Genomic DNA, 27,477 nt, shown 5'->3' with positions numbered 1-27,477 from the left:
GCTTCTCTTAGAAAATTGGAAACCTGGGGACTGCAGGAGGGTGGGGTGAGTCCCCTGGGAGCAACGGAGGCTGTGCCCTGCACCTGGGCCTCTCAGGGAGCTCAGGGCCTGCTCCCCTAGAAGCGGCAAGAAATTTCAACAAACAGGCTGCCAGGCGGTGGTGGAAACTTTCTTCTCCAACCCAACCAGATGGAATAAAGTTAGCCAACTGCAATTTACCTGTGGGGACAGAAAAGGGGCTCCCTTCTTGCCAAAGAAAAGCTGTTTTCTTCTCCTGAAATCAGGCTCTGTGTTTCGGAGCTATGTGTTGTGAGAAGGAAGCTGTTTGGAGTCATTTGCTGAAATTTACCTTCAGACATGGTTAGGGGCCGGAGCTCCATTGCTGGAGCTGACAGCCCAGCTTCCCGTCACCCCATGGGCTGGCCCCACCACTGGCCAGGTCTCCTGATCACCCTGGTGTGTTGATCAGGGCTCTGAGTGACCAGCCTAATTGGAACTTTTAATGAGTTGCCAGCTCCTTCACTTGCTTCAAGCCTCCCTGGCAGCTTGCAAACCCTCCCTGCCACTGACGAAAGTGGCTCTCAGTAACTCTATGCCCTCACTCCCGATTAGAAGGGGGAGGCCCATGCTGGGCACGTGACCCAAATGTGTCATAGCCAATATAGCCACAGTAATGCCTCTGCCTTAGGCAGGCAGGGTGATATGCTTAGGCTGTGTCTCCACCCAAATCTCATCTTGAATCGTAACTCCCATAATTCCCACGTGTTGTGGGAGGGATCTGGTGGGAGATAATTGAATCATGGGGGCGGTTTCCCGCATACTATTCTTGTGGCAGTGAGTAAGTCTCATGAGATCAGAAGGTTTTATAACCCCTTTCGCTTGGTTCTCATTCTCTCTCTTTGCCTGCTGCCATGTAAGATGTGGCTTTGCTCCTCCTTGCCTTCTGCCATGATTGTGAGGCTTCCTCAGCCATGTGGAACTGTGAGTCAATGAAACTTCTTTTCTTTATAAATTACCCAGTCTCGGGTATGTCTTTATTAGCAGCATGAGAACAGACTAATACACAGGGCCAGGTTCTGCCGAAGTACATTTCTCAGTAACCCAAGGTTCTCTGAAACCAATGCCCAAAGGATCAATGGGCTTGACTCTTATTTGCTGGAAGTCTTTTAAAGATAGTGTGTACCCCACAGTTTATGATAATGGGCTGGACCATGTCAACATTTTGGCATTGGCTCTGAGACCTGGCTGTAGGAGATTCATGAAGTGCAAAGTGCAAGAGGCAGCCCTTGATTCCTTGTGGGGACCCTGGTCAAACCCTCTCTGACTCGGGCCTTGGTTCACCATCTATAATGCACAGTGTAGTCAGGGTTTCCCACAGCTGCTCAGAAGAATCTCCAGGTGTACACGCAACATACAGAGTCCCAGGCCCTTGTCCTGCACATTCTGATACATGAGGTCTGAGGTGGGGCCTGAGAATCTGTTTATTTAACGAATAGCCAAGGTGATTCTCTCTAGGGTTTCGGGGGAAAATCCTGGATGGCGATCTCTAGGGTCCAGATGGAGAGTCTAAGGCTCCCTCTGATAGAGACTCTGAGATGCAGACTCTATGACTGCTAAGCATGGCATATTCAGAGCTGGGCCAGTGCAGTGGGTAGGACTCTACCCCATCACTGACAGTCCCTCCCTGGGACATTCCCTGTGCTCTAGCAACACTGTTCACTAAATATGGAGACTCCTGCCAAAAAGTGGAATCTGGGGAAACTCCTGTGTACTGAGATTGCAGGCAGAGGTTGGAACACAGCATCCTGGTCACAGCAGGACTTTGGTGACAGACAAGCTGAGGTGGGTGGTAGAGGTGGCAGGAGGGGCATATAGGAAGAGGACAGAAGGGTCTCCGTGCATTAGGATGATTTCTCGTATCTGTCCATTTTCAACAAGATATATCACAAATCCCCCATCCACTCCTAAGACAGAGCCCACAGCTTCAAGGGCATTGATCACCATCTATCCCATCTCTCTCTTAGAGCACGGTTCCCTTTGCAGCCTCCCTGCCAGGGTGTCGGCTACTCACAGCTTCTAGGCACAGGGAGCTCATGCCTTTTGGCTTAGCCAGCTTGTTCCATTTTCTCCTAGTTTCACCTCCAGTCCATGGGACAAATGGCGCCCTGTTTGTACAGGTGTGTCCCAGGAAAGCTGAGTGCAAAGCAGATTTGTGCGCTGTGCCTGAAGAAAGCTTCTATTTCCTCACCTTTAAGATGCAGAGAATTGTACTTGTTGTTGAATTGCTTTTGTTTTGAGAATAAAACTGAAAAATCAGATGTGAACGTGCTGTAGAAAGCCACCTGCCACACTTCCTTAGAGCAGGGCTGGCCTGACGACAGTGTGCCCAGCTGTGGGGGGTTCAGGGTATACTATCCCGGGTGCAGACGCCCAGCTCCTGGGCAGACCTGCCCTCCCTGGCTCACCTGTCCTCGATGCGGACCCAGAGGTCATTGAACTGCCGCGGCCGCTGGTGTGTGCTCTGCCTCTTGTGCCACTTCCTCTGCCGGCCAAACTCCTCCAGCTGGCTGAGGCTGTCGGGGAGCAGGAGGTGTGGGGACAGGGCTGGATCCTCATCCTCTGGTGGGGCGGTGGGGGTCACAGAGGGTGCTTCGGGGACAGCGGCAGCTGGGGTCACTGGGGCCGGGCTCGTCGAGGTCCCCTCAAGAGAGGGCGCTGGGCTCTGGGGGGCAGAGCTGGAAAGAGGTAATGGCACATGGGGCACATGTGTTGGAGAATGTCATCCATGTGTGGTGGGGAATACAGTCCAATTCAGTGGGAGTTTGTCATGGCAGGAGAAAGTGCCAGGGTGCCCCTGCTGGGCCCGGTGACAGCAGCCCAGGAAAACCTCGTCTGGTGCTGAAAGCCAGTGCTTTGAGTCATACCTTCATTTGTTTAGTGGATGGATATTTACTGAGCACCAACCCTGTCCCAGGCACTTTTTTAGGAGGTAGGTATCAGCATGATGGAAACAGACAATGCCTCTGATCTCTGAGAGCTTACATTCCAAAGCAGCAGAGAGTAAAACAGAGGATGTCAGACGCTGCTAACTGCCGAGGAGCAAATGAAACAGAGACAGGTGTGAGAGTGGGGGTGAAGGGTGCTACTCAGGGAAGGTGGTCTGGTCACCAGCAGGTGACATTTGAGCCCAGGCTAGGAAGACGTGAGGGAGTGAGCCCTGGGTAGGTCTCTGGGGCGTATCTGAGCTTGGTCAGGGTCTCATTTATTCAACAACTCTGGCTGAGACTTTAGGTGAGTTTAACCTCACTGTGCCTCAGTCTCCTACTCTGTGAAATGGGGGTGTTGCAGCCTGTATCTCACAGGGTACTTCATCAGGATTATGAAGGTGAACACCGGCAAAGCACCGAGAACAGTGTCTGGCAAATAGTAAGCAGCCAAAACATTTAAGTAATTAAGATTATTAGCATTGTGCATTCATCCAACCTTCCACTCATACATTCAATACACATTTCCTGTGCACCTTTTCAGTGGAGCAAAGACAGTGTTAAGTAGTCAGAGCTGGAGGTAGACTGATGTGGGTCCACAGCCCGGCTCCACAACTTGCAGGCCGTGTGACGAAGGGTAAGTTACTTAATCATCTCAAGCAGCAATGAGCTATAGCACTAGAATAATAATACTACCTACTTCATGGGGTTGTCATGAGGATGAATGAGATGAGGTCTTAACACAGTGCCTGGCACATAAGCCTCTCTTGGATGTTGGCCGACAAGCAAATAGACCTGGCTGTCAGGCAGGCGCTAAAGTGTCATTTGTCACATTGTGGAATTCATGTTTTATACAGGGGCATACACGTGCACCGCTTAGCCCAAGGGCACCCTCTGTTTTTCTCCCTTTTATTCTTTCCTCTCCATGGCCACAATAGAATTTGTTTTAGGGACATGTGATCCTGGGAGAAGGTTGGGAATGGTTTCAGGAATTGTGGCTGAGTGGGCAGCTTGCAAGGTTATCGACAGTACCCAAGACAGCAGGCAGGCCGTCTTCCCAGCCCACTCTCACATGGCACGATGGGTGAGGAGCTTCTCTCTTTGAAAGAAAGAAGGCCATCAGCTCAGCCTCTCCTCCCCTACCCCCATGGCAACCCCAGATTCTCAGGATTCAGGCTGCCTGGAGATGCCGCAGCTGCTGGGGAGATAATTCAAAACAGTCAGACAAAAAGCTAGATCCAGGAAGCACCTGTGGCCGATGATGGCTTTTATTGTTGGAGCCTCCTCAGCATCCCCGCCCCCCTCCGCCCTGCCAGCTCCCTTGCTCCCCCGTGCAGGAGGCTAAGGCTGAGAGTCCTTGGAGCAGAGCCCATGGGGGAGCTGTGGAGGGCCCCCTCCCCTAATGCCTGGGCTCTGAGATGAATAGGAGGCTCGCTAGCCTCACTGGCCTGCCTGCCTCCCCTGCCCTGGCCAGAACAGACACAATGAGCTTCAAGGGGAAGGTCCTTGGGGCTGCTGGCGTGAGGGCTGGGGTGAGGGGAGAGGAGGGAAACTTGAAGAAGGCTTTGTCCCTGAGGCTGCCTTGGAATCCCCAACCCTCAAACACATGCTTGCCCCTGGCCCCCAGTATAAACTAATGCGTGCTGGGCCCAAACGGTTCAGGCAGGAAGAGCAGCCTTGTCAGTTTGACTCAGATGAGAAGTGGTGGGAGACTGGGATGAAGTCCCAATGTGAGGGTTTATCGAGATCTCAGTTCACCCTCAGAGCTGGTACAGGGAGTAATAGTTCAGGGAGGCCCTGGAGCCAGACTGCCACTTACACCGCTGTGTGTCCTTCTGCAAGTGACTTCACCTCTCTGGGCCTCATGTTCCTCAAGGATAAGGTGGGGAAACTCATAGCTTTGACCTCACAGGGCTGTTATGCAGATTAAATGAGTTAAAAGGTCTTAGAGCCTGGTACGGAGCGAGCAGTTAATAAATACTGGCTATGAAGATCCAAGCTTCTTTCAAACTCCGGGTCTTTATGCTGGAGCACGAGCTGCATGGAACCCTGGAGTCTGAGGATCCTGTCACTGACCTCTGGGGCTCCCCGGGACTCAGAGCCTGGCTCTCGCTGACACCTCTCATGCCTGGCCTGGTGCTGGTGCTGTGGAACCACAGATGGACTGAGCTGGTCCCTACCCTCGGGCAGCTCCCAGACTGTGGGGGTGGGGGTTGGAAGACCTGGCAGGAATAGCGGATGGCCACTAGTGGCTATTTGAGCAGGGTGGGTATGCCCTGGCAGGAAAGTTAGGGGTGAGGGGCATAGCCAGAGACAGCAACGGAGAAGGTGAGGACCAGGAGTGGGTGGGGCAGCAGGGCTGCCACAGAGTGGGGCTGTGACCCAGGAAAGAGACCAGGGCCCTGCCCATCCTCCCAGTACCATCTTGATTCAGAGCCAGGGCAGCCACAGTCTTCCAAGCAGCACCCAGGAGTTCTACTGAGTCCCTCTACCCCCGACCCAACCCACCATCTATAAATCATAAGCACCTCTCCAGTCCTAACGCTGCTCTCACTCCCACCCATGCTCTGGCCCTGCTGTCACCTAGAGCCAAGACGGCTCACCAGCTCCTTCCCAATCTCCTGCCTCCAGCCCAGCCTTTCCATTCTTGCTTCCTGGTAGAGACCTGCCCCTGCCTCACCAGAAGCCTCTTCACAGCTCTCCTGAAAGCCTGGGCAGGAAGGCAGGGTCAGTGAGGGCCAAGGCACACCCAGATGTGGCTTACCTGTGTATGGCCTGCCCGGCGGGTGTGTGGTCCACCTCCAGCCCTGCCTGCCGCAGGATGTCGATGACTGTGTTGTTCCCCAGAAAGTGACCTGAAACACAAGTGACAAAAGGGGCTCAGCCACATGCCAGGCCACCGGCCACAGGGGACTGCCCCAGGCCATCCCCTAAGTTTGTATCTGGGCCAGTGACCTACACCAAAGTCAATGCCCCAGATTCCCTGAGAGGCAGTATAGCATAGAAGGTAAGACATGGTCCTGGTGCCACCCTGCCTGGGTTCAAATACTGGCTCTGCCGCTCATTAACTGTATCTCCCCATGCCTCAGTTTCCTCATCTGCAAAGTGAGAATGGCTGTAATAGCAACATCCAGGGTTGCTGTGAGGATTATAAAAAACAGCTACCTGCATGTAGTAAGGGCTCTCCGTGCTTCCCTGGTGCATCTCTGTGCCTCACACCATGAAGCTGACCCCAGCCCCCAACAGTCCAGGCTGGGACAGCCTCCAGCAGCCACTCAAAGCCCAGCTCCAGGGAACCCTCAAGCCCCTAGCAGGACTATGGCTCATCTTGGTAAGTTCTACCAGCAACTCAGGCCTCCCTCCTTTAGCATGGGAGTGGGGTTCTGTGTGTTCATGTGGGCCTCCTCACTCAGCTCCCAGAGAGCAGAGATGGCATCTCCACTGCCCTGCACAGGCTCAGCACCTACTGGCTGGATTCACAGACTCATCCACCCAGTACCTGTGGAGAACGCACTATGGGCCAGGTCCTGGGACTCACTGAGGTGTAAGATCCCAGCCGGGGTAACCAAAAAACCCTGACTAATTGCAGGGCCTGGCAGACAGTGACGGTCACCTACAGGAGGCAGAAACATAGAACTGAACCCTCCAGAGGTGTGTGTGGGGAGAGGGGCTGGCCTCCATGTCAGTCCCCTATTCACTATTCATTCATTCAGCAAACATTCATGACAACCTTGCTCTGTGGTCAGTTCTGCACTAGGAACGATGAATACAGAAATGGGCAATTTAGTTGAAAGCCCCATTTGGGAGTGGAAATCGTCTTCCTGTGTTGGAATGCAGGCTTGATGTCTGAGTACTCAGGGGAGCCTCTCCTGGGCTCTGGTTGGGAAGAACCCTCAGGAGGCCCAGTGGCTCTGGACACAAGAGGCGCTGGGAGTCAACACTCTGGGATGTCCCTCTTCCTCGGGGGCCTCAGGGACATCCTGAGGCTCAATGTGGTGCTTGTTCAGGGCCCCTGGGCCCCTCCTGCCATGGGCCTGCCCTGTGGCTGCACTCATTAGGGAAGCACTCTCCCCTACTGCTCCCTGTTCATCCTGGGCCCTAGGGGAGATCCCTGCACTATTCCTCTAATTGCCTGTGAATGGTGGTGACAGGTGGAAGCCAGAAGGTCAGCATGCTGACAGCCCCAGGGAGGTCTAGGAGAATAGAAAGTGGACAGGCTGTTGGGGAACAGAGATGCTCTGGCAGAGGAAGCCAGCATAGAACTGCATAGTGGCTGGAACAGAGAACGAACCGTGCCGCTGTCTTGCCCCACCAGCCTCGCACACCTCTGGGCTGGTTTCACAACTCCTCAGGAAGTCTCCCAGCCCAGTGATCTCCCTCTTGCTGACCATGCCCTGCCAGAGCATCTGGAGTTACCTTAGGCCTGGCTGACCATGCCTGACTATGTGCCATGTGGCTGGCTGACCCTGCCTCCCTGAAGTTTCACTTGAGGATCACTGGGAAAGGTCACTGGGCTTGGAATGTCAGAGGGCTCTAGTCTGGCAACCACCACACTTACTCTGAGACCTCAGGCAAGCATATTACCCTCTAATGCCCTCAGTTTCTTGCTATGCATAATATCTATGGGCTCTTCTGGCTCTCAGAGCCTATGGGGAAGGTTTTTGTTTCATTCCAGAGACCCTTATGAAAAGATACCTCCCTCTCTTATTTCCTTTCCCCACCTATTCATTTCGTTCATTTAATGAACACTGCCTAGGTGCATATCTTGTGCTGGGTAGTGATGAAGAGGCAGGGTTTTTTTCCAGGCACTCACAGACTTGAGAATGGGAATCCTGTAATCCGGGCACTTAGTATGATGGAGAGGGAACTGTTCACACAGGAGGCTGTGAGGGCACACAGGAGGCCTCTAAGTCAGCCTGGGGTCAAGCAGACTTCCTGGAGGGGGCACTGCTAGCTGCAGGGTGGGATAAGAGTTATCGAGGTGAGGATAGGAGTGGGTGGCACAGTGGGGGAGGCTTTTCCAGTAGGGGGAACAGCATGTGCAATGACTAGGAGGTGAATGAGGCACATTTGGGAAGCTAACTGCAGAAGAGGCATGGGCAGCACAGGCATGAACAGGCCCTTCCAGAGCTCTGGCCCTGACCTAGTGCTGTTGAGGACAAAAGATCCAGGCTCCTGCCAAGGCTCTCATTCTGCCCCTCAGCCTGTGATCCTAAGCAAGTGGCTTCCCTGCCACCAGCCTCAGTTTTCTTGTGTGTCAAATGGGCCTACAGTTCTTTGACCGACTCCTTGGGGCAACTGTAAAGCCCTAATGAGGCATAAGAAGTGGATGTCCCTTGGAAAAGCCCAGAGTGCAGTACTGAGTGATGGGCTGGAGACAGTCCCCGGCAGGGCGGGGTCATCCCCACTCTTGCCTTTCCCCACAGCACCATAAAGCTGGAAAGGGACGGGAAGAGGCAGCCTCCAGCACGCAGGCTGGAGGAACTCTCTGCAAGCAGCTCTTGGACTCTACTCCTGGCAGCAAAGGCAATTCCTTTTCTGCCTCCATGGAGACCTGTTCAAAGACAAGGCCTCCCAGCCCAACAGTGGTCCTTGCGTTTGCCCAGAGGATTTCAAGAGCTGCTAGGAAAAAAAGCCCTGCCTCGGGCTGTATAGGAGCAGCAGCAAATATTTACTGACTGCTGCGTGGCTGCTCCAAAAGGAGCATTTCTGGGACTGAGTAGAGGAGACACTTAGAGGGCCCAGGCCTCAGCCCGGCCGATGGTGCAGGCCTCACAGGATGCCCACTGGATCCTGAGCACTGCGTGGCAATGGTTCACGTGTCTGGCCAGCGTTCCTATCCATCCCCTCAACCTCAACCATTTCAGACCTTTATTGTTTTCTGTAAGACCCAAAACAGAAGACTTCAGATGCTTTGAGAAAATGAAACCAATCAGGAATAATCCTTCCAATTCCCATTCTCTCCTTCTCTAAGCCACACTCACCTTCCTTTCCCTCTGCCAGGGCAGGGAGAATGGTCACCTCCACCCAGGTGGCTACTCTTTGCACAACTCCAGGAGGCACCATTCCCATGTGGTCTGTGCCCCAGAACTGTGTAATGCGGTTCCTGCACTCCCGAGCCCATGTTTCTACCACCCTGCCCTCTCTGGGCTTGGTTTCACAGCACCCCACAGCTGGGTTGGCAACACTTACAACTGCCCCAGTGCTCACGACTCCATTCTATCCTGGTTCTCTCTGTACTTCTCTCACTGCCCCCTATCTGTCCTGTTGGTGGGCTCCTCTTTCTCCTGCCCAGTCAATGTGGGAGCCCTGGGAACCAGGCCCTTGGCCCTCTTCTTCTCACCCACAGACAGATCATCCACCCTGATGGTTTTGGTAACTACACAATGCTGACCACTCTGGAATTGCCACTTTTGCCCAGATGTATTTGTCCAGCGACCTACTGGACATCTCCACCTAAACATCCTCAGAACCTATAGAATCCAACTCTTCCTTCTCTGCAAGAATGTCTTGCGTCTCAACCAGGCTCTGCTATTCAACCTAAATAGGTCCTATCTTGATTCTCCTCGCTCCTCATCTTCATACGATCAGTTCCCAGAGGCCCCCTGCTGTGACCTCCTAAAGGTGCTTGACTCTGGCCTAGGTCACCATCACCTTCTGCCTGAATCACTGCAGAAACTGCTCTCCTTGTTCTCTCTAGTTCACACCCCAGAGCTGACTTTGTCAGAACGTGCTCCCAACCCACCTGAGGGGGATCTAAGAGCTTTTTGAGGGCAGGGGTCATGCCTGATTCATCTTTATCCCCAGAGGTAAACTCAAGTCTGGCATGTGGCAGTGGCTTTGTGAATGTGTGTTGAATGAATGAGTGAAAAAACCTGTTACTCCATATCCTTTCCATGATCTCATCCTATCCCCAGGAGACCTGAGCTCATGGATCTCCTCTTCTTGTAACTCAGCCCTGCCCCTTGGTGGTGCTCCTCCAGATTCTACCAATCCCAGGAATTTGGCCCTTGGACCAGCCCCTGAGTCAGGGCCCAGAGCATGCCGTCCTCAGGAGCTGGCAGACAGGAACTATGCTTGCCTCCAAGGTCAGAAATCCTAAAATAGGTGCCACACCTATCCTGGAACCTGCAGGGAAAGTCATGGAAAGTCTCCAAAGGGGCCCCACGATGTTGGGGCTCAGCCTGCAAGGCTTGCCCAGGCTCCCCAGGTCTCCTGGCCACGGCTCAGCAGCCCCTTCCAACACTGACAGCTGTTCTCTGGCCAGCTCTCTGCAGGAAGATACGTTCCATTTCATCTGCTGAGGCCTCGTGGATGAGAAGAGGAGGAAACAGAGGGAGGACCATGGGGTGGGGGGGTTGCGGCACACAGAGCCATGCAGACAAAGAGAGGGAGAGAGGAGAAAGAGAGAGAGAGGTAGGGAGAAGAGCAGAGAGATACTCACAGAAAGGGGCATGGAGGAGGAAGAGAGCTTCAGGAGCAGATGGAGAGCAGAAAGGCAATGTGGAGAGAAAGAGAAAGGGGCCCAGAGACAGGCAGTAAGAGACACAGAGACAACGGTAGGGAGAGAGGGAAGAAGAGACACCAAGAAAAACAGAAAGAGACAAGGACAGGACAAAGAGATACAAAGACACAGAGACAGAGAGGTAAGGAGAGAAGGGAGAAAGAGGAGACAGGGAACCCAGAAATGAAGACAAAAAGCGTGGTGGAGACCAATTCACTGAGGACATCAGGGAAGGCTTCCGAGAGGAGGGGCTCATGTATCCAGTCATGTATCGAGGACTCCCCCAGGATGGGTGGGATTCAGATGCAGATGTAAGAGGAGACAGGCAAAGTAAGGAGAAGCAAGGGCCTAAAGGTGGACTGGATCTTAAAAATTGCGGGGCTGGGATGGTGCCTGCCTACCTTGAGAGAAGCCAGGGTCCCACATAAAGGACACTTACATACAAACAGGAAGAGGTTCCCTGCTCTGAGCAGGTGCAGCCCCCATGATGTTTTAGTGCAAAGAAAAAGACTCCCTTTCTCCTAAGCGCAATCTAGCCTATGCCAGGGCACAAGGCTCAGTGAGCAGAGCACAGGCCAAGGCCAGATCTACCCCGCCTCCCATCAGCCTGGCACAGTCTGACAGCCCCTGTTGATCCTCTGACATGGGAAGGCAGGGTAGAGCGAGTGCTGTCCTGGGGTTAGGACTGTTAGAACACCCCACTCATCAATTAACCATGCCACCTTGGGGAGTTTCCATTCTCACTTTGTGCCTCAGTTTCCCCACATGGTGTTGGGCCCCATGGTCTCGGTCTCATGGGTCCTCCCACCTCTATGACTCCTTCGTTTGATGACCTGCACACACGCTCATACTTAGTGGGCCTCCCGAGTACAGGATGCTTCTCAAACGTCATTTCATTTCACCCTTGCAGCGGCCCTTTGAGGTGTTGCCAGTTTCCAGATGAGGAAACAGGCTCAGTGAGGGGACGTGACTCGCCCAAGGTCACACACCTGGTAAAAGGCAAAGCTTGGACTTCAATCCAGAGATGTCCCAGTTTACTGCATGTCCTACTACACCCACTCTGAAGTATTGGCAGCTGTGAGGGATCCTGAGTTCACATTTGGGGGCAGGAAATTGTCAGAAACATGCGTCCCTTCCAAGGTTCACCAGATTGGAGAGGAGAGTGTGCAAGTGCTCAGCAAGAATAACACACAATTAACAGGGCAGTTTCAGGACCGTGTTGACGGGCTGGGCAGAGGGAGGAGGGGAGAACCAGATGTTCCCACAAAGGCTCCAAAGCAGCACTGGCTCCCCCCGACCAGCACACATGTTTTCTCTCCAGTGAGTATGCTGGGTTTCCAGTTTTCTCCTCCTGGAAGAGGCATCCCAAGCCTATATTTATGTTCCGTCTGAAATTAATGCAAGGGAAACTTTCAAATGCTAATCTAGCTGCCAGGACAGGCCGGCCGGATATCAAGCTATGGTGGTGTTTGTTTTCCTGAGGAAGTATGACAGGAGGGCTGGATGGGAGGGCCAGTGGAGGATGGACAACTGGTCTCTCAAAGAGTGTCTGGAGGGACACTGGCAGAGCCGAGCTTCCTTTCTCCTGCTTTGCAGGCCGCCCAGGGAAGGGCTAGGGACCTTTCAGTTCAGTGGGGCCTGAGATGACACCACCTCTGTACCCAACCTTGTGCCAGGAGCTGACACACAGTCCCCTCCCCTGAGGAGGTCACGGTATGGAGAGGGGGAGATGGGCAGGCAAACACTCACAGGACAGCATGAGCCATGCAGTGCCAGGGGCCATGGGGTTGAAGTGGAAGCAGAGGGACCCAGACTAAGGAGATGAGTGAGGAGTGAGAGGAAGAGCGGAGAAAGGGCATTCCTGGTAGAGCACAGCAGGAGCAAATGCATGGAGGGGAGAGGTGGTGTGGCACGTGCTGGCCAACAGCAGTTCTGGGTTGCAGTAACATAAAGTGAAAGGGGAGGTGGCAATAGCGAGGGTTGGAACAGGAGGGTGTCCCTCCTCCATGACATTCTGATTGCTGCAGGACATGGTGAAGGGGACAGATTCAAGCTGGGACCAAAAAACACTCTCACAGGCAACTGTCCAGCTGTAAGGAAGTGAGTGCTCCACCCTGGGAGGTGTGTAAGCCGATGGTCGAAGAGCACTTGTCAGGCCTGTGAGGGGTATTCAGACATCCTATGGGGAACTGCTGTGTCTGGGTGGAACCAGAGATTCTGCCTGCTTTAGCAGCCTTTACCAGCTGCTCCTCTTTGGAGGCTGTTAGAACGCAGGACGTCAGAAATGAAAGTGCCCCAGGGCTTCAGCTGGACAGCTCAGCTCTGCCATGAACAGCGCAAAGATGGTTACCAATTCCGAGAGGAGCAACCCTGCTGAGGCTAACAGAACTTGCCCTGTGTCACACTGGCAGAAAGGGGCAGAGCTGGGCTCAAGTCCAGGCATGGCACGGGGTGCATCCATGTCAAGGCCCAGACCCAGGCAATGGCCATGCAGGGTGATTCCAGGTCAGCACAGGACAGAGCCTGTGATGGGTTCTGTGAACTGCAGGAGGCAGTGCTCAGCCAGGGATCTCCATGGCCATGTCAGTCACTCTTTACAACATCCAGAGGCTCCTTTTTTAGAATCACAACACCCCAGGACTCCTGGGAGCTCCCTGTTGGCAGGGACAGGGCCCCACGCCTCCTGAGCCTCAATGCTACTTGGAGCTGAATTTGGCTCTTGGGATTTTGCCACAGCGTCCCAGTTGCATCCTCAGAGGCCACCAAGCACTTCTGCCCCTCGATCCCAGTGGCTCTACTGTCTCCTGTGTGGGAGTCCTGTTCTTAAGAGGACTTCGAGCTCTGAGGGGCCAGGGACCCTGAAATAATGGTGGCAACACAAGAGCTCACATTTACGGAATGACTGTGCAAGGCCAGGCCCTGAGCTGTAGTGCAAGGCCAGGCCCTGAGTGCTAGTGAGCTGGATCTCAGGCTCATCTGCAGAGTGGGAGGCCGCAGGCTGAGAGAAGTGAAGCAACTGATCTGCCCAAGGCGACTTCTGATCAGGAGAACTCAGGGTTTCTAACTCACACAGTCTGGGTCCAAGCCCATGCTCTTAATCTACACTTTCTTCTCCTCTTGCCTTTCTCACTCTGTCCAGGAAGAATGTTGAGCTCCCTGCCAGATTCGTACATTCTCCTTCACTGATGGAGCAGCCTTGGGATCCGGCCTGGGGTGTGGGCACTCTGTTCTTCTAGACTCTCCCCTGTTTCGGAGGGTGAGGGCTGGCTCCAGCTAGGGACAAGCCAGGAGGGGATGTTCCTCTGGCTGGCTGGCTGTTCTGGCCTGAAGCAGCAACGGCGACTCTGGCCAAGGATTGCAGCCCTTCACAGGAATGCCAGTTGCCAGATGCATGCGTGGTGGGGTGGCAGGGCCCTTTGAAGCACCGTTGGAAATTCTGAAACACTTCAGATGCCGTGGCCTCAAGCTCCAGCTTGGGGAGGGTGGCAGACCAGGGCGCTTGCCAGTGAGAGAGGATAGCAGCTGTTATTTTTGTTTGTTCATTTGTTTTGTTTTTTTTTTTAGAGATGAGGGTCTCACTCTGTCACCCAGACTGGAGTGCAGCCTTGGCTCACTGCAGCCTTGACATCTGGGCTCAAGCAACCCTTCCACCTTAGCCTCTTGAGTATCTGGGACTATAGGCATGCATCACCATGACTATGACTGGCAAATTTTTTTATTTTTGTAGAAATGGGGTCTTGGGATATTGCCCAGGCTGGTCTCAAACTCCTGGCTTCAGGTGATTCTCCTGCCTCAGCCTCCCAAAGTGCTGGGACTACAAATGTGAGCCACTGTGACTGGCCTGCCTCTTGTTTCCAAGATGAAAAAGGCCCTATATGGACCATGGCTGCTCTTCTGTGCCCAGCTATGAGCTCTGAAGGGCTGCCATTTCTGAGGCCACCAAGTGAAGGACCATGATGGGGAAGGAGGTGGGTGTGGGTCTTGCCCTGAGGACTATGGAGATGATGAGTAAACTGGAAGGCAGCTGGATCTGCATCAGGGAAATTTCAACTGGTTTTCACCTCCTCCAGGAAGCTTTCTCTAACTTACCCTGCCTCCTTTCAGTGCCAGTCACTCAAACCTCTGTTAGACATGTGTGGAAACGCTGAATGTTGGGGGCTAAAGGGGATCTTGGACCTAGCTCTGTCTAAAGCCCCTCACTGTGCAGACAGAGGAGGAAAGACTCTGAGAAGGCCACATAGAAGATCTCAGAATCCCCTTTCTACCCTCACGTCTTTGGCGTAACTCTCACCTTGCTCTATTTTCTTTCTTTTCTGGCTTTTCCCTACCTAATCATCTTGCCGCCTCCCCTCCCTACAAACGCTCCTGCTTAGCACTAAACTCCCCCTCCTCTAGCTGTGATTGCATGGTTTACTCAGCAGTACCTGGGACTCTCTTTCCTTAGGTCTTTTCACTTGTCAATCTAGCCTCAACTTCCAAAGGCAGATGTGACGTGGCTGGACCCCTCAGTCTCCCACCATGGGGGCAGAAGATGTAGGTTTTAGGCTGGGTTTTGCTGTGGGGTAATGTAGAAGCAGGCAGCATTTCTGCTTAGGGACCTCAGGGTTGGTGCATTCATTCATTCATTCATTCACTCAACAAGTGGGTAATACGCACCTTCTTAGTGCTCAGGGAGTGGACATCCTAGACTGGGAGCATGAGAGAGGCTGTGATAGCAAAATCCTGGAGGCCTATGGGAGCCCAGAGAGGAAATCAGGGAAGGCCCAGCAGAAGAATTCCCAGCAGAACAGAGGGCCCAAGTGACAGCTGGATGGATTTTTTAGGGATCAGGATGACTTCCTGGTCATCAGGAAGAATGACCTAGACAATGTGACCACCATTTCACTCCAGTTCTAAGACTCTCTGACATCCCATCTGTACTTGGATTTACTGACCAGCCAAATGGAATAATCAATTCCATCCTGTTTCCCTCCAAGAGGAACTGAGGATGTGGAAGGGCCATATAAGTTGATGGATATGGGAATTTTTTCAAGCAGGATGGTGTCCACTCTCTAGGGAGCAATTTCTATCGTTATGAATTTTAAAAGGTGTTAATGGTATTCTGTGTGTTGGTCTTATATCTCTCCCTTCTCTCAAGCCTGGGTGTTTACCTCTGATCTGCTTCTGTGTCCCAGCTTCACAGGTGTGTTTTGGATTATGGGGTCTGCGGCACTCTAGCTGGGGTAGAAACAGGCTGGCATGAGCCTGGGGGCTGCATGTGCCAAATGTGTGGGTGCCTGAGTAATGGAGCCAGCCTCTCTGTCTCTGGTGCTCACACTGCTTGCCTCTTAACTCTTCAAGTTCTGCCTTCTGCCTGGACTTCTGCTCCTTGTGGAGCAGGTGACAGCAGTCCTGCGAAGAGTGATTTCCATTCCTGGAAGGCTCTTAGCTCCATACTCCTCCCAAGGAATCCAAGAGAGGCTGGAGCAAATAATGCTAGCATGTTAGAAGGCTCTGATTACAGCATGCTGGAATGTTAGAGCTGTGCAACTTTAAAGCAACAGCATGTTAGGGTCAAGGATTTTGGAATGTCAGAAGTTAGAATTATACTCAGATTGTAGCACGTGCTAGGGACGGAGTGTGTGATAACCACTGGTTCTCAGAGTTTGAAATGAATGGGCCCTAGAGGTTACCTGGTCCACCCCTGAGTCCGGCTCATGTCTCCAGCCCAGTTCCTCTAATTCCTACATTACTCATTCTAGTCCAGGAAAAAAGAATGCTAGAAGATTTCTGGATGGCTGAACAAGTAAATATCCTGAGAAACCTGTTTCCCTGGAACTAAGGGTAAAATTGTAATTTTCTTCTAGTGCATAAGACTGGACCCCACCCCCACAACTGGGCCTGGAGATACCTTGACTCAATGGAATGAACTTCATTCTGTGTGATTTGGTCAAGTATGTCCTCATAGAACATCTAGGTGTCAGCAATTCTGAGGCGTATGTGCCCTGTCCTGGAGTAGTTCACATGCAATGGGATGATCACTGAGCAGTGGGTGCTAGGATAAAATCAGCACACAGGCCTGGGTGACAACATCCACATTTACACCCCAGCTGCTTGGTGTTGCTGGAGAAAATCTTACACCCGTGACTTGGCAGGTTCATGGGCCCTCATTGCAGTCAGCATCCTCTGTGTTCCTAGCATAGACAGAGCAGATTTGTGGCTGGCATGTGCCCTAATCTCGGTCCCCAGCAGACATCACAAATCAATAAGGGCCTCTTCTCCGCTGGGCTCTGATGCGACTTTATCATCTTATACCATAACGTTCCAGGCAGGTGCTACCAATCAATCATAATGGCCCATGGGAGGAAACATCTTTAACTTCTTGTCCTGGTCAGTTCTTGTGGCCAATTTCTCTTATGTCAAATAGTCTCACCTCTTCAAACCAAGAATCCTCCCTTCTCTCTCCTCTTCCTCTGTGGATGACTTCACCTTCTACTTCAGACAGTGGTGCTCTGATTAGAAGCCATCAGCTGAGAATTTGCTCCCTTTTTGGCTGCCAAATTACTTGCCTGCCAGCCTCCTCCCTCCTTCACTTCAGTTACAGGTGAAGAGGTGTCTTCCTCCACCCAAGGCGTCCTCCTTGACCCTGCACCCAAGCTCTGGTCCCCACCTTGCTGCCTTCTTGGAACCTCAGGCTTATCATTCCCCCCCCCCACCCGTATCATCAGCCTCACTCATCCTAGAATATTCTCTTCATCATATTTCAAGCATGCTCAATTCTTTCTCATCTTAAAAAAAAAAAAAGGTAGGTGAGTGGGAAGAACAATGCAATTACCAGATTTTCATTTTGCCAAGTGAGGACTTTGAGACTTTTATCTGCTTCCCACCATCATCTTTTTAATTTTCTTAAGGAAGGAATATTTTAACTTCAAACACAGTTGAAAGGAGATAATTTCAGAATATAAACCTGTAAATTGAATAAATTTAGCTAATAAGGAATTCACCACCTTGTACTTATTTTTCTGTTAATTGTACCAGAGGAAACCCAAGGACCTGCATCTACAAGCAACTGGACTAGAAAATCTTGGGGGGCTCTTGAGGCTCAGCCTGTCCAGCTACAGGAGCTCAGCAGACAGAAAATGGGCTTTTTCTCCCCTCTGGATGACACGCCCCTCCATGGCCACAGCCTGGCTACTTCCAGAACATCTGGGCTTGCACACTGGCCACAGCCACCTCCTGGATAGGGAGGGCTTCCATCTGGGCCCCCCCAGCATCACCCAGGCCTGCTCAAGGTTGTCACACATTTGCACCCCACCTGCCCCGAACTGCAGGGTAACCTCTAGAAGAGGTCACACAGTGCCAGGTTGCAGAAACATCACAGATGCTAAGAGTATTTCATGAGATGCACCAGCTAAACAGGCACTCGTTTCCACAAAATCATCAACACTTTTGTATGCATACAGCAAGGGCACCACGTGCAAGGAAGATGGCCACACCTGGGACTCAAGAGGCCAGGCTTCCCATGGCAGGTCTGCCTCCATGGCCTTGAGGAAGCCGTTCATCTTCCCTGAGGCTTTGTTTTCATCTGCAAAATGAGTATCATTAAAATCCATCTCGTGGTGTTACGTAATCAGAGAGCCTGGAATGGTGGCTGGCACATAGTAAGGGCTTTTATGATAAGAACCCTTCCACCATGGAAGAGCATTTTAATACTGTGTTCTCAAATGAGTGTATCCAGAACAATCCCATGAGGCAGATGTATTGTCCCAGTTTTACAGATGAGGGACTGAGGCCCTTGGAGGTGAAATGGCTTTCCCAGCATCTCTTAGCTCACAGTGGCAGAGCCATACTTTACACCCAGGCCTCCTGACCCCAAAGCTCTTACCCTTTGCACTGAAGCCCCCTCAGAGCAGAAGAGAGGAGAAGCCAGACTGCAGTCAGCACTGGAAATCCCTGTCTGTCCTCGCAGGCTCTCAGGGCAGGATTCTGGAGCTGGGCTGGGTCGGGGTTGGGTCCTAACAAGCACTGGAGGGGCCAGGCAGGCGGAGGCTCAATCTCTCACCTTCACATGCTTGGCCCCATCCAGACTCCAGAACCACAGAGCTTTCAGGAACTTCAGCTGGACACTGAGGCTGGGCCTGTCGTGGAATGACAGAAGAGCCCCCAGCAGGGGCTTGGCTCAGACACCTGGCAAGGCTGGGTTGGGGGGTCATTGGTGTGCCTTATAATTATGTTTCTATTTCCAGAGATATTTCTTAGAGATACCCATGGACTCTAGGCTTGAGAGACATTTGCATGAGCAGACATATGCCTGGGGGATGGATGGGTGCATTCCTGGTAGTATAGACCCTTCCTACATCCCATAGCCTTGGGGGTCTTATGAGTTATTTGGGACCTGGCAGGCAATGGGCTGCGAGAGCCCAGCTGAGTCCCAGGGTCCCCACTGCCCGGCAGTCCGGGGACAGAACTGCGGGGGTCCCCAGGTGGGTAGGTGAGGAGTGGAGCGGGTATGTCTTCAGGTCTCACTCCACCAAAAGAGTGCTTAGTCCCAGCTCTGCACGTAAGTCAGCGTGTCACCGGATGTGGGACTCAGAAATTACATGATCATAAGAATGTAACGAGGCCGGAGTGGACTTCCCTCACCACAGCTTTCATGTGGATGCGTTCCATGTCAATATGCTGACTCTGTAACAGGCCTGCTGGGGTGGCTCAATGCCCTGCACACAAAAACAGAGCCCTTGGATCATAGATCCTGGGCCTAGGGTACGGTTCTGGCCTTGTCCTGGACTTTCTGGGGGCTTTGCTCATGTCCCTGCCCTCTGTGGACCTCAGTTGTCCCACAGCTAGGATGAGGTGGGCAGCTCAAGCTCAGAGGCTCTGTCCAGCTTGGAAATTCTTGGGTGGAAAGGAGATCTGCTGTGCAGAGTGGGCCATTTGTTCCAGGCATGGCTGAGCCAGGAGAAGTGGCAGCTGCCAGCAGGATCTGCACGTGGCTCCAGATCTGTTGTTTTTGGAGAGTGGATTCATGAGAGCGGAGGTGAGTCTCCCTTTGCCCTGACTTTACTGCTGGCCTATCCTTATAAATTCACCAGCCCAGAGGAGAACAGGATGGGAGACCCTGGTCAACGTTCATTTCTTCACTCATTCATTCTTTCATTCACTCAGCAAACTCAAAGCCTATTACATGCTACCAAAGACACAGCGATGATTAAGTGGTGCCCCACCTCTGAGGCGAGCATGGGAGACAAAGCCAGCACCACTCACTGACCACAATGTGGGGAGCAGTCCAGAGGCAGGGAGGAGGGGAGGAGGCTGGGACTGGGATAGTGCCAGTGGGCATGGACAGAGCAGATGGGTGTGAGGTCTTTCTGGTGGCCTGTCAACAGGATTCACTGGGGACTGATTACATTTTGGAGATGGGAGAAGCTGGCGTTGGGCATGATGCCTCTGTGCTGGCCTGGTGCTGGAGTGGACATCAGTGCCTCCACAAACCTAGGGTTTCAGGAAAAGGAGGTTAGTGTCCACGGCTCCCCTCACTGCTGTGATTTTCATTGTTAGACTCTTCTGCTTTCTTGCTCACAGACAGAGCTGGTGGCAGCTACCCCCAGCCCTGGGAGACTCTGCTCCTGGGTCCTGGGGCAGGCAGGACTACTCAGGTGGGGTGTGTAGAATGAAGGCCCCTTCACTGACTGCACTCTCTGGGGGCTCCCCTTAGGCCTGGGGAGGAGCCTGGGGGCTGGATGACTCGGGGTGGTTCCCCGTTTGGAGTCTACTGGGGGCTGTTCCAGAGCAGGATGCACTGCCCTGATGCCTATAGGAGGGAGGGCGGACCAGGCAGCTGGATGGTGGGGGAGTGGGAGGGGACTCTTCCCTGCACAGTCCTCAAAGCTGTCCTGACTCACACCGAGCTCCCAGCAGGTGCCCTGCGGCTGGAGAGTGGCTTACCCTCTCCGTGCTGCCAGTCAAGGTCCTGCTCCTGCCCCTACACCCCTACAGGAATCCCTCCCTTCTCTAAAACCCATGGCTGAATAGCTCTGGAATCCTAGATGGCCCAAGTGAGTCCTGGCTCTTCCTGTTCAGATGAGTAAACTGAGGCTACAAGAGGGAAAGAGACTTGCCAGAGGCCACAACAGGCCACGGCAGAGATCCCGCATGAACCCAGAACTCTTTCTGCCTAACTGCTGTGCCTTAAAGGGGCTGTCCCAGGAGGACTTTATCTACTTCTGAGCCCCTCCCCTGTGTCTCTACTACGTGAGGGCTGCAAAGGAGGGGCGAGGCCCAGCAGATGTGCTCCTGGCTCTTGCCCTTAGGGGTGAATGTTCAAACAGTGGACATATCCCATTATAAAATCAGGACATCCACAAGGGCCCTGGTGGGTTAGACTGACTGCTCGCCCTGGAGGGCGGCATGAGGGTGGCAGGAGGCGAAGGGAACACAGTGGCACCAGGTGTGGTGAGCATGTCCAGGAGCCATCTCATTAATTCTCACAATGCAGAAGGTGAGTTCTGGCAACCCAAATTGCAGGTAACATGAGCAAGAAATAAATGTCTGTTGCTGTAAGTTACTGAGCAAAAGCTGGTTAGTAACAAGAGGCAAACACAATATCCTGGTCCCAGTGTAAACACAGTGTTACTGGCAGGGACCGCCATATAGAAGGAAACAAAGAGTGAGGGAGGCGAGGAAAAATGAAAGGCAAAGGAACAGGGAGAGAAATGCTAAGTGAGCCCTGCACCTGAACATGTAGACTCCCTTTTGCATGAGGAGGCCAGGTCCCCCAGAAGCAAGCATCAAGTTCACCGTTCCATGTGTGATGATCACACTTATACTCAGTATCATCATCATCATGATGATCATTGCAGCTGCCTTTTTGAGTTCCTACTATGTGGCAGGTTATTTTTAAAATACTATCACTAATCTTTACAACTATTCTACAAAGTAGATATTTTAAGTTCATCAAATAGTTATTGCTATCACTGCCCATTTATATAAGAAAGAATTGAGTCTTTGAGAAGGTACCAGCCAAGGTGATGTGGATGGGCTGGGATCTAGAGCCAGGACTGTGGGACGCCAGAGCCAGCCTCTCCCTCTGGGGCCACATGGGCTTCACAGCCTTGCTCCTGGCTCTGTGGGTGGGCCTGAGGCTGGGCTGGGCAGTGGGAGCTGGCTTTAGTCCTGGGCTCTCACATGGCTGCCTGGGGGCATGAAGGCACCACAGAAATTATCCTGGCCATGGCAGGGGTCATCACTCCCCTTTCCCGTGGGGACCGTAAGGAAGAACCCTTGACCCGAATCAGGAGAACTGCCTTGGATCTTGGTGCTGCTGCTAAGCACTGTGTGGCTTTTCCTGCCCCATCCTGGGCCTCGACTTCTCCCTCGATGAAGTAGAGGTTAGGGGAGAGCCAAGCAAATCTCCCAGGATTCTGCAAACAATCCCTTCCCCACACTGGCCCAAACCTGCTCCGAAGGCAAAGAAGCAGATCTTGTCCTCGTTCTCCCGTAGAAGCGCCATGACCCTCTTCCCCATGCGCTCATTCCTCTTGTAGATGAGCTCCTGGCGGAAGTAGCTGTCAATCTCCTGGGCCGTCACCTGCTCGTGTGGCGGGAGGGTGGTGTTGATAAAGTTGGGCAGCTGCAAAGGCAAGACAGAGGCTGCCTTCAGTTTTTTTTTTTTTTTTTTTTTTTTTGATAAAGGGTGTTACTGTCACCCAGGTTGGAGTGCAGTGGCTCACTGCAGCCTCAACTCTCTGGCTCAAGCCATCCTCCTGCCTCAGCCTCCCAAATAGGTATGAACCATCAAGACTAGCTAATTTTTAAATATTTTGTAGAGATTGAATCCCACTACGTTGCCCTGGCTGATCTCGAACTCCTCCTGGCTCAAGCAATCCTCCTGCCTTGGCTTCGCAAAGTGCTGGGATTATAGGCATGAGCCACTGTGCATGACCTGCTGTCAGTTCTTTATGGAGCAAGGTGGACTTAGGATAAGTATGCAGAGCCCCAGTGGGGCTGGGCAACTTCCTTTTATGAGGCCCCTACAGTGGGCTACATGTTTTGTACATGTTTCTCATCAATTCCAAAATCCTCTCAGATAAGCATTGTTATTCCAGTTTTACAGATGAAGCAAGCAAGAATGGAAAAGATCCAGAGATGTGCTGGCAGTGCCAGGATAAGGCCTAGCTGCTGGGCTTCCACATGTGTTGCTCTGCCTTGTGTCTCTGCCCTGCTGAACCTCAGCAGATGCTGAGGTCTGGGGAGGCTGGCACTGTGCTCATCTTGTTAACTGCTCTCACTTCACCACTGAGCCTGGTGCTGGCAAGTACAAGGAATTTAGTTCAGCAAGAGGATGTGCAGGGTCAGTTGAGCTGCCTGGTACAGCAGGAAGGCCACTGAGTACAAGAGTAGGCTCACCCCCTGTTCTGATGCTGCGTGGCACCGGGCAAGTTACTTAACTTTTCCGAGTCCCAGCTTTGTCACTTGTAAGATGAAACTGATGATATTGTGGGGATTCAATAAGAGGATGGGGGCTGTCATGGGCTACATTCAGCACATGCCACCCTACAGAGATGAGAGAAAGGATCATCACTTTTGATTTTCCCAATGCCTGAGCCACCATCTGCTGCCACCACCAACTCCCCATCCCTGCACCACCACTTTCCAGGACATAATGCAAATGCCTCCATCCCTTTTTGAATACCTCAACCCCAGGACCACGGCTTCCCCCACGTTGGCTTGCTCAACAACCTAGCTTGGAGCTGCCTAGGTGTTTTGCCATCACCCCACACTATACGCCCAGCCACATGGCCTGGGAACAGCATTAACAGGGTCTTGAACTAGGCAGAGAGCTTCCTGGGTTCAGGGACAGAGCTTTTGTCATTCCTGGCCCCCAACACCCGGCACAAAGAAGGTACCCAGATTCCTTGAACCTTGAACTTAAAGTTGTGCTGTCCCTTTCTGACCACAGTTGCCCCACTGTGTTCTTCTATTCCCAACATTTTGTCTTTCCAACCTGGATAACAGGCCCAGGTGCTCCTGCACTGTCTCCTCCAATATGTGCATGGGGTTGTTGAGGAAATTGAGGCAGGGAGTCAGAATATACTCTCTTTCCTCACAACCTGTCAGTGTCATTCCAACCTCCAAGCTCCTGCTCACAGGATGGTTTCCACCTGGTGTCCCCTCTTCCACTTCTCTATCTTCACCTACCCAGGCCCAAAGCACAAGACACCAGACCTTGCAAACTGAAGGGTGAGGTGGATGGAGAGCCTGGCATGAAGAGGCTAATTTTCTACAGGTTTAAGCCCCTAAATGGTCCTGCAGCCCAGCCACATGGCTTCTAGAGCCACTGCAGTGTTGTCAACACTCCTTCTGAGGAAAATGGAGTCAATGGAGGCTGAGCCCTAAGGGACTCTAAGGAGGCTAGGATATTTGCCTCTGCTATCTGCTGGCCAAGGCCTAGTGTGTTCCCCAGAGTGAGAGGAGAGGTAAAGGTACATGCACCATGGGGCTTCTCTGCCAGAAAGGCCTGACTCACCGCTCTGGGATGAACAAGACAATAACATGGCTGATGTCCCCTAACCTCGTGCAGTGCGCAACCTGGATAGCTGTAGACAGCAGTGTTGCTAGTGCCCAATCAGAGTTGGCAATGGAATTCTTACTTCCCTACATACCCCCTTTGAAAGCGATGATTGGAAACCCTAACACAACAGGGCATGCTTGAACTTGATGCAGCTATGGGAACACTGACGGCTTCTGAACGGGGAGAAGCACAGAAAGCCCATGACTCAGAGGAGTTATTTCTGGAAATGTGACCCTCACAGGTTCTCCCCGTTCTTTAGGTATGGAAAATAATGTGAAAACTATGTTGTACCACCAAATAAATATTTGTCTCATCAGTGAATGAATGAGTGAGCTGAGGGGCCTTAGAAGTATGGGGCTATGAATGTAGGGCCTGAAGTCAGACAGCCAGGACAACTTAGGTTGGAATCCCTCTTTTGCAGCTTACTAGCTGAGTGGTCTCTCTAGAACCAGAAAGTGACTTGGCCTCTCTAAGACTAAGTTTCCAAATTGGTAATATGGGGGTAACACACATTATTGTAGGGATTAAACAAGATGTGTTTTGGAAAGTGCTTACTGAGCACTGTGCCTGGCACAAAGGAAGTCCTGAATCAATGTCAGCTATTACACAACTGGCCTGGGGATGGAGCTGGCTTCATCACTTTTCCCAGTGAAGGGTGGCTTTGGGCACAGGGTAAAGATGAAGATGACAAATAAATGGCTCTGAACCATTGGAGAGTACCATGAAGGCAGCAGTCCACTTCCCCTCTCCTTCCAAGGGTCCCTGGAACCTGAACACGTGTCCAGCCCCTCCTCCTATGCTTCCTGACCACAAATGTGCATGTACACAAAGATGATTCTCCATTTGTTAATTGGGGAGTCAAAAAAAATTAACAAGGACAAGAACCCAAAAGTGAAAGTTTAAAGCCATGAAGGAAACTGGGCTAGCTCCCCAGGCTCCAGGGGCTGGCCAGCCGCTGGCCGGCATTCTCCGCATGTTTCATGCTGATGGGCCTTGGCTCCTTGCCAAGGATGAGTTCTGGGTTTGGGCCACGGCTGGGATGGAAGCAAATTAATGATGTCATTAGACTAGTTGGGGGCCTTAAATCTTCTATGACAAGTTTAAGTGCAGGATGCACAATGACATTTTAAAGAGGACATGTGAGGTCTCCAGGGATGGGGTGATGAGGTGATTGGTTGGACAGGGCTGGGGTGGGGCTGTGGGGGATGAGTTCAGTGTAGTCTTCCCTGACCCATGAACCATGTCAGGTCTAATGGTCAAATGCTCAGGTCTGCTGACACCACCTATCTAAACTCTGCACCCCTTCCCTGTAGCCCATCCATCCAACAGACACCCTGTGGGAACTTCCATGAGCCGGGCCCTGTGTTGGGCTAGGGGGCCTGAGAGCTTCCTCAGACTGGGTCTGCTCCTCTTGATGAGGGTCACAGACTGATGGGGGAGTCACATATGCGCACAAGAACACTGATGGATATGCGCTTTGAGAGGACAACGAGGAATGTGTGAGCCCAGAGGAGGCACCTAATAGGGTAACTACGTGTCTTGGTTTGACCAGAACAGTCCAGGTCGATGGCTAGAGGAGATTGCTCCATGCCTGTTAATTATCTTGATCCTCAATTGTATCTGACTCTCAAAATTATCTGGGTTTGGACAATAAATGCATGCAGCAACTCTACACCTAAGGCAGTCTTGAGGCTCAGGCCAGGCTTCCAAGGGGAAGGCCTTTGGATCACCCTGCTGTTGCTAGGCACGGACAGTGCCAGTGGCCTGGGGGCTGCAGAGGCCAGGGATGCAGCCATTGCTGCAGGTGGGGACAGTGGAGCCAGGATGCAGGCCAAGGATGAGGTGCCCCTGGCCCCTTTCCCAGTGTTATCCACCCAGGCCTGCACCTGTCCTGCCCCGGCCTCCAGATGTTGCTTCCTCATCCTCCACATTATGGCCAGAGGCATCTTTCTGACCACATTGCTCTCCAGCTTGCGCTCTCCACCCCTCAGCATCCCCTCTTTACCCCCATCTAGGGGACTCTACTGCCAAGCCTGGTTCTCGTATCACTTTCTCCCTAAAGCCTTCAGGCAAAGGGACTGTGGCCCCACAGCCTCCGTATCCTCAGTGCCCTGCAGACTTTGAGGCCCCCAGCTACAGACACAGCCCCACCTCCAACAGATCCCCATGGGAACTGGATTCAGCCTTGCTACCCTGACACCAGGCTTTTCTGCACCTTGGGGTAGGGTTGCCTAGCCCCTCCTCAAGCGACTAGATTCTATCTGTGCATCCTTGGGGCAGCCTGGGTTGCTCTTCGAATCCAGGTGGCCCAATCCACCTACCTTCTGTCCCACTTCAAGTATGGGAACTGTTGGGAGACCTCTGAGGCAGTTCCACTTGCCAAAGACAAATCAGTGGTCTGGACCCAAGCTCAAAGAAAATCTGAGCTTGCCTTCTCCTGAGGTCACCTCATGCCTCCGTTTCTCAGCTTAGGGTCAGCCACAGTCTGGCCAGCACCCTGTCCTGCACACTCCCGCCCTCCTGGCCACATCATGGCCAGACCATCCCGAGTCATGACCAGGGTCTCCTTTGCCACAGAGCTCCCTGGCTGCTCAGGACTCATGGGGGTCTCCCTCAGCAGATGAAGCAGGGTGGGCCTGGCCACAAAGGGGGTCACTCATAGGTGAGATTCCTAGGAGCCTCGTGGTGTCAGGGTTCTTCTCTCCACCCTCACTTCTCTGCCGCTGAGTTAGAGCTCTCGGAATCCTGAGCGTCCTGCGGCAAAGCCTCCAGTTCTTTTCTCTTTCATTCTCTATGCTGCCGCAAAGATGCCACATGCCTACATTTGCTCGGGTGACAGTCACTCACTGCCATGTGCTCTGTGCCAGGCCTAAGCTGGGCAACGGGGACCAAGATAGGCAGCACACCATCACCCTCAGGAGCTCGTGGTCGTGTGGGGGCAAGTACTGATGGAACACCATGGCCCGGCCCGGTCTGTCTGCAGGCTACACTCTCAGCACCCCTCTCCGGCTCACTGGTGCATGGTTTCCTCTGCTGGAATATTATTCCTCCCCTTGTCTATGGCCAACTCAGGTTCTTCCATGCCCTCTCATCTTGCAAAAATCTTTCCTTCTCTCCCCAGTCCCAGGCCCTACCCACAAGCCCATCTAAATCAGCTGTTCCTTCCACAGGCTCCAAATGCTTCCTCCAATCCATCCTCATAGCAAGGATCACACTTTGGTGCAATTCATTCTCGAATGTCCCCATCTTCCCTATGTGACTGTAAGCCCCTTTTCATAGCACTGTGTCTAGCATTTATAAACTATTTCATTCCTTCCTTCCTTCCTTCCTTCATTCATTCATTCATTCAGCAAATGTTTACTGAGTCCAGCTCTGGGCCAGGGGCTGCTCCAGCCAGTTGAGATAAATCCATGAATAAAACAGACCGAACTCCCTGCCCT

At 52.5% G+C, this 27,477-nt stretch overlaps 1 protein-coding gene across 3 annotated transcripts in view; it reads right to left on the bottom strand.

The window, feature by feature from the left end:
- Positions 1–27,477, bottom strand: part of TRABD2B (TraB domain containing 2B) — a 236,438-nt gene that overhangs the window by 12,206 nt on the left and 196,755 nt on the right. For 2 of the 3 annotated variants that reach the window (XM_034964645.4, XM_063601244.1), the window contains exons 4-6: positions 21,922–22,096; positions 5,749–5,839; positions 2,466–2,735 (exon numbers count right to left, since the gene is read on the bottom strand). In XM_034964645.4, coding sequence (XP_034820536.1) covers positions 2,466–2,735; positions 5,749–5,839; positions 21,922–22,096 — 536 coding nt within the window. Of the gene's footprint in view, positions 1–1,045; positions 2,249–2,465; positions 2,736–5,748; positions 5,840–21,921; positions 22,097–27,477 lie in introns of those variants that run through there. The other variant, XM_034964663.3, reaches the window with a different exon arrangement.

This window comes from Pan paniscus, chromosome 1 (assembly GCF_029289425.2).
Source record: "Pan paniscus chromosome 1, NHGRI_mPanPan1-v2.0_pri, whole genome shotgun sequence".
Classification (NCBI taxonomy): Eukaryota; Metazoa; Chordata; class Mammalia; order Primates; family Hominidae; genus Pan; species Pan paniscus.
The sequence above is the reverse complement of the archived record's forward strand: the minus strand, read 5'-3'. Positions and strand labels throughout refer to the sequence as shown.